General features: G+C 43.1%; 1 protein-coding gene across 2 annotated transcripts in view; it reads left to right on the plus strand.

Moving 5' to 3' along the window:
* CREB3L2 (cAMP responsive element binding protein 3 like 2) overlaps positions 1-11,724 on the plus strand; it is a 176,357-nt gene extending 164,633 nt beyond the window's left edge. For both annotated transcript variants that reach the window (XM_019515440.1, XM_019515439.1), the window contains exons 9-12: positions 3,263-3,362; positions 4,147-4,273; positions 5,504-5,738; positions 6,932-11,724. In XM_019515440.1, the coding sequence (XP_019370985.1) occupies positions 3,263-3,362; positions 4,147-4,273; positions 5,504-5,738; positions 6,932-7,007 (538 nt within the window). In that variant the 3' untranslated portion in view covers positions 7,008-11,724. The remainder of the gene's footprint in view (positions 1-3,262; positions 3,363-4,146; positions 4,274-5,503; positions 5,739-6,931) is intronic.
* Positions 11,725-12,096: the final 372 nt, after the last annotated feature.

The raw sequence follows: 12,096 nt of genomic DNA on the forward strand, positions 1-12,096 counted from the left end.
TGATGAGAATGGGGTGAGAGACAGTGTCAAAGGCCTTAAAGTCTAGAAAGACTGTTCACAGCAACACCATCGTCCAAGGATTTAGTTGCTTGGTCATAGGAGGCAATCAGGTTGATCAGGCAGGACCTGCTTTTGATGAACCCATGCTGATTGCCCCTGAGCATGATCTCCCCTGCAGGCCCCCCACAGATGTGCTCCTTAATGATTCTCTCCAAGATCTTCCCAAGCACCGAGGTGAGGCTTATGGGCCTATAGTTACTTGGGTCTTCCTTCCTCCCTTGAAAATTGGGACCACATTAGCCAGTTTCCAATCCTTCGGCACCTGGCCAGATGACCACGAATGCTCATATAGCTAAGCCAAGGGCTCCACGATGACCCCCTGCCAGCTCCCTCAACATTCTTGGGTGGAGGGCATCTGGACCTGGAGTTTTAAAAATGTCCAAGCCTTCCAGAAGATCCCTAACTACATCTGCACTGATTGAAGGCCTGACAGCTATCCCCAAGATTGTCCCTACCTCTGGTAGGAGGGATGTCCCGGTCCCTGCTCAAGAAAACAGAGGCAAAGAAACTTAAAAATATTAGCTTTCTTGTCTGGCATAGCCACAAGATTTTCCATTTGAGTCTTGCAGGGGCCCTACATTACCTGGTGCCCTCTTCTTGTTCCCAATGTACTTGAAAAAGGACTTTTTGTTGTCCTTAATCCTGGATGCTAGCCTGAGCTCCATCCCTGCCTCGGCCTTCCTAATAGCCCTCCTACACTCACGGGCAGAGGAGGAGTACTCCTCCTTGGTGCTAGCTCCTCTGTTCCACTGGTTGTACGCCCCGCTTTTAGTCCTCAGGCATTCCTGAATGCCCAAGGGGGTTTCTGAGCACTCTTACCCCCCCTTGCTTCTCTCAGGGACTGTTACCCTTTGGGCCTGGAGGATCATCCCCTTAAGGTATGACCATCTCTCATGGACTCCCATCTTGTCTATCTTCTGGGCCCTCAGTGCCTCCCCCACTAATCTCCGAAGCTCATTGAAGTTGGCCCTTCTGAAGTCAGGGGCTTTAGTCTTGTTGTAAGCCTTTGACACCCTGAGCTGGATAGTGAATTCCAGCAGGTAATGATCGCTATTGCCCAGGTGGTCAAAGACCTGCAGTCCCCTCACCAGGTCATCCCTAGTGGCCAGGACCAGGTCCAGCAAGGCATCTCCCCTAGTGGGGCTGTTCACCTCCTGGATAAGGTGAAGGTCCTGTAATACAGCCAGGAACCTATGCAAGCAGTCAGACCTGGCTGGCTGCTTCTCTCAGCAAATGTCTGGGCAGTTTAGGTCACCCATGACAATAACATCCCTTGTCCCAAGCTTGTCTCCAGGGGAGGATTCAGTCTTCTGCAACTACCTGGTGATTTATATACGTTGACTGCAAGGTTCCAAAATCATTACCTTCAAACAGGCATATTCAGTTTAGAAGATAGGAATAGCCACGTGCAGTGTTATGCGCCAACTACATAATGTTTATTATAGACATAAAGTTGCTTGTGTGACATTACCTGCTGCTTGTATTGTCCTGTGCTGTGTAATAGTGCTGTTGAGTAATCGCAGTGGCCTTTTTCAGCTGTGTTGAAGTGTTTCTGCCACTTAACTGCGTCTGGTAAATAAGGAACTGAAGCAAAGAAAGCTCTTGTTTTATTTTACTCTCTTCTGTGGAATAAACCATATTTAAGAGCACATTAACTATCCTTGTTTAATAAGTTGGGCAGGCTCTGCTGGCCTAGATAAATCTGTGCTGGGAGCATTCCTTGCATGCACTTTAGACTCTACTCCTGAAGTCCTTGAATTCATTAAGCCCTAATTAGCAATGATCATTGATTTTAAAAAAAGAAGAAAGAAAAAAAAAAGCTATAATAGATGGGTGAGTATATACTGAGCTGTAAAAGCACCTCTGGGGTTGTCCTACAATCAGCTTTTAGGAACTCAGTTTTAAAGTAATCGTGTGTGTGTGATCCTACAGGCTCACTCTGCTGCCTCATCTCTTGCTCCAGCATTTTGACATAGGCATTAGATAAATAGATTTCATAGACATTAGGGCTGAGGGGGACCTAACGAGATCCTCGGGTCCAGCCCCCTGCCCAAGGGGGAGGGAGTCAGCTGAGGTCAGATGACCCCAGCAAGGTAAGCATCCAAATGCAACTTGAATGTGTCCAGACATCATAGCTCTCAGAGCAGGGGTGTGATCATTCTATACGGGCTGCCCCTGTATGTATTGAAACTTCAAGTGTTCCTCAAGGAAGAGTGAAATGGAGAAATAGGATCAGGCTGCAAAGTCTCCAGATGCAGACTTCTCCGAAGCTTGGGCGCTTGAGGCAGGGCAGTCATTTCCATCTGTCTGTCTTGGAAAATGTGTATCAAAACAAAATTGGCTTTTTGAAGGCCCCTGGATGCGTAATAGAGCAGGGGTGAGCAGGCTTCAAATTGAACATCACCATACTTTTTGGAAGTGATTTCCTCCTTTGCTTTTAAACTTTCAGCACTCAAATTAATGGACTGTTCTTTCTGCAGCAGTACAACTAAACAGAGCCAAGTGGGATGTGTTTGTCCAAAAGCCAGCACCATACAACCTCTGTTACACTTTGGATCTCTGAGAACTGTAATAATAAATAGCAGCTTCAGTGTTTGTGATTTCATCAGTTTTTGAAGGACTTAGCAAGCAGCATTCAAATATTTTCCTCTGCATCGATGTTTTAAGGAGAGGAAGTCCATACATTTGATAGATATTTCCATACATTTGATTTACAGATGGTCTCCAGTTCACCTTAAGGGCCAGATTTTTCAGAAATGTATCCACAAAGCTACACAATCAGTAAAAGTAATGAGACCTTATTTGCCTCACTTTGAAAGCAGTGACAATGGCTGGACATGCAATGGGTGCAAATGACTGTCTGCAAATCTCAGTTGTTTGCACAACTCCAATAATTTCTGCTCCCACTTTTCTGTAGGTAGCAAAATTTTTGGCAGAAGTGTTTGGGGGGCGGCGAAGGGAAATGACATGGTTGTGGAAAAGCAAATCGCATCTTTCAAGGAGCTAATGTGTCTTGGAAAATTAATACCATCCTGCCTTCTCTCTAACTTTCAAGGAGAGAATTTTAACTAGGTGTACATGTTCATAAATGCTTACTCTTGGTAACATGCACAAATCCAGGGGAAAAGCTGCGAGATCAGAAAATGGTCTTGATGTGTGTGCGTACTGGTTAATGTTTGTACCTATGTTCTTGCCTTTCTAGGACACTCCTGCAGCAGTTGCAGAGACTTCAAGCCATGGTTGCTGGCAAAGTGTCTCGATCTTGTAAAGTAGCCAGCACACAGACAGGGACCTGTCTCATGGTGAGTGACCCAAAATTGGTGACCATGAGAGAGTAATGGTCGATTTTAGCCTTTACCAGGTCCAGGTCATATCTGCATCCTGACTCTGTTACATAATAATGCTGCAGGATTGGGGAAGTAGCAACGGGGCTCTTTTGGTAGCAGTGTCAAAGGCTGCTCATGCAGTTGTGAAATGACAATGGATGTCCTCTGCTTCTCATTTCTTCTGGGTCTAAAACCAATTACATTTATTAAAAAAAAAAGTCTGCACCTGTAAATCTGTTTCCAGCTTGTTTTTTTAACAAGAATAAAGAGTGTCAGAACGAAAGGCTTTACTTTTATGCTAGTGTTGTAGCTGGAATGGAAAATGGTAACAAGTGTCACTCTGATCCTGGGAGCTGTTGCTTCTCCTTGTGTCACTTCTGAAGCAAGATTGTGTCCTACAGCATGGGTGGGTTTGGAAGTGCCAGATACAATTTAGAAAGCATGATTTTTATATATGCATATAACTGTTTGTAGTGTATTTGAGTCATGTTTCCTAGCTTGCCAGCTTCCAGACTGTAGTCGGATGGAGCAAAATGGCAGCGCTGCAGACCTTCAAAACACAATCTATCATGAAGTCTGTCTTGTTGGAAGTTGAATTGTTGTTGTTTGTGTATCTCTAGTAAGGCACAACATATATTGCTAAAAATAGCGTGGAAATGAGTACTTAAATACAACCGTTGTGTGACTTGCCATTAATTTGCACTTATCAGTGTGCCAAGAGCGAGCGCACTTTCATTTCCTGTTCCCTTCCTTTTGCCAGGTGGTGGTGCTGTGTTTTGCAGTCATTTTTGGCAGCTTCTCTCAGAGTTATGGACCTTATCCCTCTGCCACAAAGATGGTGCTGCCAAGCCAGCATTCCACTCCAGAGTCATACACAGCCTCCATTGGTAAGTGCCAGACCCAGTCAAGACTGTAATTTTCTTTTATCACTTACCCACACCGTGCCTTCAACAGCCCCTCTGCCACTGCCAGTCCCTGTTACCCTTCTGCTCCCCAGCCAACAGTCATTCAGTAACACTGGTAAGTTTGTTGCATAGTTATCTTATCCAAGCCTTTTGGTCTACCTTCATTCATTATCTGCAAAAAGGTCATCATTGGCCATCAAGAAATTTTGCTCTCTGTCACTCCCTGTCCCACTCCTTTTGAGGATGACAAACAGGGGCTCCTACATAAAGTGTTTTTCTTTCACTTGAGAGTGCATAAAATGCTAACGTTTGGCCTGTAGTTTTTGTGAAGGGTTCATGGCTTTTCACTTGTAAAAACACAAGCATATAGAGGAGGCTGGAAAATTACCATAGTTGGGGATGCATCTGTTTGGCAAAGTCACAGCAGCACAGTGCTCTGTGTGTACTGATTTATCCTGTCAGGTAGCAAATAAATCAGCCAGAGTGGCTTTCCTTCCTACTGCAGCTAGATAGCTTCTGGTATCCATGCTAGTTTATTGTAAAATTAAGCTGGGTATCCTCATACTACCCTGCAGACTGTAGTAACGCACCTTGGATAGGTATGCTAATAGTCAAGTATATTGTGAAGAGAGAGGCTAGGGTAGGCCATAGGTCCCCAGCCTACTTAACAGTTCCATTTGTGGGCATTCTTTTTCAATGTTTACACTTTTATTTATTTATTAATTTTTTTACAGAGAAGATCAGCCTCAGTTTAGTTGCAAGGGAGCAAGTATTTACACTGTAAAAAGAAAAAAACAAAACAAAAAACCCCCTCCCTGCCAGCATTACTGGTACCAGTTGGCATCTCTGGAAGTGTCAACAGAGAGGCCTAGGAGCAAGTACGATTATGCGTTAGCTGTTTGATGCATATTTTAAAAATAACCTGTTGCTCTAAGCAGGATGGTATCCAAGCCTTCACTCCTAGAACTGGTCCCTCTAGTTCAAGAGTATTGACTGGACTTGTGGAAAAAGCCCCTTGCCCTGGGGATACCTCAAGGATATCTCTTCTCTAGGGTGGCAAGTACTCTGGGTTGCCCGGGGGGATGACATTCAGTTGAGCTAGTTCCACGCTCTCTATTTAGGTTGTCTTTTAATTCCTGAAGTGTCCAGTGCCCTTGTGTCCAGGTTGATCTGCGTCTCATTCTGCTTCTGCCTCCCTCCATGTATTTGCAGTACGATCAAGGAGTCTGCTAATTTACGAAGAGCCCCACCAGTTGGAGGAGCATTCCAATCCAGTTCCTGCAGCAGATCACAGCAGTGTCTGGGACAGGCACACAGATGCTTCCAAGTACACGGCGGTGTCACTGGAATCGGTGCCAGGGACACAGCAAGATGAAATCATGCAGTTCACAATAGCCAACGAAACGAGATTAGAGAAATCAGTGCTGCTGGGGCTTCAGCAGCACAGGTGAGTACAGAGACAGGCCCTAGATTTCTGGACCATTATTATTTCTAATACAGCAGAGCATTGAGTCTCCTGTCACAATCTGGCCCCCCTTCTGTTGGGCTCTGCACATGACATGTCTCTGTACTGAAGACATTAAGACAAAAGAAGGAGGGGAAAAGACCTGGAGAGTTGAAGCACTTTGCACAAGGTTGCCCAGTGCTTCAGTGACAGAGCAAGGAATACAGCCTAGGGTATTCCCTGCTCTCTTGACTGCTGATCCTGTGTACTGTTACGTGGGCCACACGCTGAAGAAGCAATTAGTTGTGGGATTCCTGTGAAGCTGGTTGTTGGCTGATTTGCTGTATACCCACTAAAGGTTGCTCACTTTCTCAAGACAGTGGAGGAAGCATACTGCTGCTCTGACTGCTGTTGTGTCTGTATTGTTGCTAAGAGCTCCCCACTGGATGTTTTAGCCATGATGCTGGTGTCAAAATGCTGTAGCATCTCACAGAACTTTGTATGGCCCACCTGTTTACATCTCTGTGTGGGTGCACATGTATATTCACACACAAGTGGAAGCATACATATGCTACTGGTTTTTCAGGGATAAAAACTGCAAAACAGTACCTAGGTGGGACGCATGCATTGCCTGATTGCTGAAACCTGAAGTAAATGTGCGTCATCAAAAACCTATTTTTATTGAAGGGTGGGGTTTTTTTGCTTATTCTCCCAGACAGCCAGAATATGCTTTAGAGTCCCCTTTAGTTTGCACTTTAGCTGCTGGAGAAGTCTGAGGTCAAGTCCATTTCTGGGGTGGGGGTAGAGAATTTGTTACGGGTGTGAATAACTGAGGTATAATGTCCTTTTCTCTACCGTATCTCTGAATTTCGTACCACGATCCTGCTGTTTGAGACCAGGTCCTATGCTATGGCACTTTCCTATTCTGTCAAATAAGATGGAAATGTGCTGCTTTTTATTTGGTTGTATGCCCTCTCAAGGACTAGTCTGAGACACTACCCCTACCCAACATCACTCTGGCTTAAGCCAAAATTTAAATCAACGATTGAAGAGGTGACTAATTCAGTGTTACTGAGCTTCAAGTGAAAAGTGCCTGGTAAATAGCAGGCAGCTTATTAGCATTGACCAGTTTTAGCAGGATGTATGCTGCTTTTTTATGCTTGCTTACTGATACATTTTTCTTTTTCTTCCCGCAGGGTCAGTTCAGAACTTGAGGCAAATGAAACACTGAAAATAATTGAAATTGACAGAAGAGTCAATGCCACCTCTTAAAAGAGGCCTTTTCCCCTGCTTCCTGCCCCATCTTTCCAACCAAAGTACCCCGACTTGTCACCCTCAGTGAACCAAAGGGCAAAAGAGAGGCAGTCTGCTGACTTATGAACTGGCTGGAGACACTGCAACTTCAGTCAGCAACCATTGTCCTTATTCCTCTGCTTCTCCCCTCTCTTCCCCTCCCCAACACCACACACATCTGTTTTTGCTTTTATTCCTCTCCCTGACTAAGAACACAAGGGGAAGGACTGGATTGTAAGGGCAGCTGGTGTTAACAATGTACAGGTGTTTGGTTTGTGTGTGCGCTAGTCCAGGGGGTGAAGATATTGAATAGGGGAGTAGAACAAGTGTAACCTACAGGCACCTGTGGGTGGTAGGTCACTTGGGAGAAGGAAGATGAGAGAAATAAGTGGGCATAAGATGACACTGCTCTGAATTTGGCTGCAGCTCTGTGCCCACCGGTCAGTAGCACTTGAGCTTTATGGGGGAGAAGGAGCAGAGAGATGCCACAGTCCCCATCTGAAGGCAGGAAATATTGATGCTTTTGACTTAAAAGCACAGACAGGAAAAGCTGGTATGTTGGTCATGTGAATTTCCATGCCTTTTTCCTGTTCTCCCTCTCCCCTGTATCACTTGGTAGATAAAGTTTCTCTACTGGTGCCATCCTTTTGAAGGATCCAAGTAACGATCAGTTAGTTCCTGTACCTTTTCTGCCCCTGACTACATGAAAGAATTGCACCACTTTAACACAGTTGTTTGAGAGAGTGATCTGTGCAACCCCTTCATGTGGATGCTTTGAAGTCTGTTTAAGACTAGCATATTTTTATCAGTTTGCCTCACTTGATGGAAGCTGAATTGCTGTGACGCTCTCTTAAAATGAGACATGATGGAGTTGCAAAGATTTAAGTAAATTGTTTTTTAAATGCATTAAGATGCACCAATTACATTTTCTCATGTAGGCAAAGCCTCAAATTGCTCCATGTTCTTCCTGTTCCCCTATCTTCCCAGTACTGTTGTAAATAGTATTTATTAGCTTTCCAACACTTTCTCTGGCAGCCAGGCTGAAGAGAGCCAAGCTCCACAACCTCTATGAATGCCTTTGAACATAAGAATGCAAAATTACTGCTGTTGTTGTTTTCTTGAAATAATGATTAGAAAGTACTGAGACTCCATTTTTCCTCCTTCCCTTCTGTGGGGGTGCATGGACATACAGCAGCCAGGTAGAGTAAAGACCAGGGTCAGAACAGGCCTATTGTGGTAGGCACAATGCAACCCGTAATGTGTGACAGACCTTGTCCTGAATAGCTTAGTCTATGTAGACAAGACAGGAAAAGGAGGGGGCAGAAATGGAGGGGAAGTGACTGGCCCAAAGTCAGTGGCAGCTGCAGCAATAGCAGTCAAATCTCCTGACTCCCAGTCTCGTGCCTTTTCACTCGACTATCTTGATTCTAAAGCAACTATATTGTTCCCTTTAACGTGCACTGCCTAGACTGGTCAACCCTCTCTCAACACTGGTTTTGCTTTTGTTTGGGGTTTCCTTTTCACCCTCATTCATCCTTTCAGAAACAGCCAGCTCTCCCAGTGATTGCTGCTGGGGTTTACTTTACACAGACATGCCAAATTGTGGATTTGGTCTAGAGCTCCAAATGGAACGGGTTATTTTGGCTACTTCGCAGTTGACCAACAAGATATAACTAAAAACATTAAAAACAAAACAACCTCCACCCCTACCCTTTTCCAGTATGAATAAGGGAAACCTAGACTAGCTTTTTTTTACTGTGTATGGTAAATATTTCTAATATGTAACATTTTTCCAGAAAACCCCCCCTTTTTTTTTGTATTATAGCTGCAATGCTGCCTCCTTTGCATTTCTTAGGGTTTTTGTCCTCTCTTTGCTATCCTATATTTTCCCTATGGGCCCGATCCAAAGCCCATTAAAGTTAAAGGAAAGAATCCTGTTGACTTGGGCTCCATCTGAGTCCCCAGTGGGCCATGTTTCAAACTGGTGAGTATGCAACATACATCCTAGCTCCGTTGCTAGATATTGGGATTTGTATATGCAGTTGATGCATAAAGCTTTCTCAGTTAAACCCCAGTTTTATCTGTACAGGTGCCTTTCTTCACTTTGGTGTTAACAAGACACAAATACTGTTGTAATCAACTACTAAGTAGGTTCTGTCTGATCATTGTTGGTCAGTGTTGCTTCTGAGGCATATCTGCTTTTTTTTATTAAGGGGTAAGCCATGATCATTCAGTTGGGCTTTCTAGGTAGCTCTAGTATCCACAAGCAATCAATGCACAGCTGTCCTTTCTGGAACTGTGGTTTAAGGTACCAGCATTAAAAGGAGAGAAGAAATAGTAGTGTAAATGGGGGCATGAATGAGACCCAAATGGTGGCTGAATTTTGACCACCTGAGGTCAGCAAAGTGAAGGAAAAAAACCCTTGTCAGAGACTGACTGCATTGGATGTAGGACACCCAAGGACAACTGGGAAGGCATGAGTCAGTCATTTGAGAATTCACAGAGGATCTGGTTTCCGGAGCCCTGTTCCTGCCCCAGCTCTTCTTGGCTTTGAGTGAAAATATGACTGCTTAGTATTTTGGCAAACCAGGCCCTAAATTCTTGATTCTTTGGGATTATTTTACAAATCTGTTTCTCTTATGAAATGTGGAACAGCAGGTGGAGGCTGATTTGTCTAATCTCTCTTGTGCCCATTACTCTACTTAATGAACAAGTGGGTTAGCTGCCATTAAAGGGATGCTGCTAACAGTTTATCTATCTATCTATCTGAATTCATTCTTGTTTTTAAAAACACTTATGACTATTAAGACAATTTCACAAAACCTTGTGTTCTAATCATCGTTAAAGCTGTTTGTTTCCTCTTTGCAGTTCTCTCAGATTGGGCATACTAATCTAATTTTGAGGGGTGTGACATCTTTATTTGATATTGGCCTCTGTCTGAGTTGGGCTACAGGATTAGATTGCCTGATCTGTCAGGGAAGTGCTTGCATTCCTATGACTATGAAGTAGCAGTTCTCTTTCCATACCCTCTGCATCTCAACCTTGCCTACTGTAAAGTCCCATGCCCCAAACATACCCCTCTTCCCCATAGACAGTTGAACCCATACCCTGTATCCAGTATGGGGACAAAAGTGAGAAAACGCATTCCACAGCTTTGTTGTTGGCTCAATGATTCGTGAGTGACCTCTCTGAATTCTGGTTCAGTGTAACAGCTCATTAATAGGAATTCTTTACACGCTGGGTTTGGTATGCAGTAAGAAGGAAGATCCAGGATGTAGGTAGCTTTAAGAACTTGGCTGTATTGCATGCTATCTGATCTCTCTGCCAATATACATTATAGCAATTGATAGTCTTTTGGGTGAAATTACTCCCCCTCCCCCCCTACCCACCCCTGCACAAGATGAGCTGAAGTCTTATACAGCATGTAAATCTCTACAGACTGTTTAAGTCTCTATGGACTGCTTAAGTTTTGCTTCAACCCAGAGGACCTAAGTGGTCCCCACTGGCTTACGCTGTTTTATATAGCTCTTGTGTTGACTCAGAGCTGGCTACATGGAACCTCTGTATTGAACCAGATTTTTATACACCAATAAACTTAGCTTTTCTCTTATTGCTTTCAAATGTTTCCAGAGCTGTCACATCTTTAAATCTAGGTAGTCAAGCTATGAAGGAATGTAGGGCATTACTATATATATAAAATGGAAATAAGCACAATAATGGAAATAAGCACAAAGCATGTGACTGTTCCAGTCCTATTACTAATATGTAGATAGTAGGAGGTTTTTTGCTATTTATAATTCTCTGCTATAAGATTTACTTTCACCCATATTTTTTTTATCATACAGGCTATGCTAAGATTTTACATGCTATCAGATAGCATAGCATAGCTTTTGTGTACATCATTGACACATGGCTCTGATTTGCTGATGCTGGGTATCTGGGCCTGTATCTTTTATCTGCACAAATTATTAGCATACTACAAGCCTTTTCTTAATTTTTCTATTATAAAGCTGGAATTCATTTAAGATTAAAATTTACTCCTTCCTCCTCAGCCCTTCCTTTTTATGATAACTCATATAAAAACTGACTTTTAGCCATGGACGTTGTCTAGACACATTTAGAATGTAGGTCAAGAAAATGAGTAATATTAATTTTGCTACATCAAGAGGGATCTCCACAGAGTATTTGGGCTCCAGATTTTAGCTAGTGCCAAGAGGCCATAATATATAATCCATGCATTTATGGACAAAAGTATATTTAGTATTTTTACACTTTGTGACTTAAATGTTTCATTCTCAAGCCATTAATTGGAAAGGGAATGTTTTGACTTTTGAAGGTGAAGTGGTAGGTCAGTGCTTTGACTGGAAGAAGACTGTATATTTCAGAAGTGCTACTTTATATTTGTTTAATTAGAATGTCACTTCCATAGAATTTTAGCTTTGCGTTGAAGTCTATTTACTATCCAGATGTTGAAGACAAATGACTATTAGGATTGTAGGGATACACTGGCCACACACAGTTGTATGTCTGTATGTTGATCAATACTACATAAGGATTCAGTCAGTAGACCAAAATAACACAGTTTTCTAACTACTGATAAAAACTAAAATCCAACAGATACACAATGGCCATTCAGACTGAGATTGTGGATGAGATCCAGGTTAATGTTGCCTTGATTTAGTGAAAATTCCAGAAGTAAGAGCATTTTTTCTCTCTGTATGGATATCACATGGAACCTGCATAGCCTTACTAAGGTACAGACCTGGTTTTTCTTTCTGTATTCTAAAAGAGTGCCTTGGTTCTTGCAAGAAATGCTTATCTGAGATTAAAATAATGCTTGGGCTTTGTCTTAAATTACTGCCACCGGTCTTTTCTCTGGCCTTTAGTACCCTTCTTGAAACCTGTCCCTTGTTGCATACAGGGATGGCGCCAAGGGGATACTGGATTTTCAAAATCACCTTGGATTGGGGTGGAAGGGTGGACAGCTGGAGTGACTCCAGCAACATAGATAAATTTTCATTCCTCAGTTCTCCAAGCAATGAAAAAAAATTGTGTAGGTCATCACCTC

The sequence above is a fragment of the Gavialis gangeticus genome, unplaced genomic scaffold (genome assembly GCF_001723915.1).
Source record: "Gavialis gangeticus isolate Ggan-Ray unplaced genomic scaffold, GavGan_comp1, whole genome shotgun sequence".
Lineage (NCBI taxonomy): Eukaryota > Metazoa > Chordata > Crocodylia > Gavialidae > Gavialis > Gavialis gangeticus.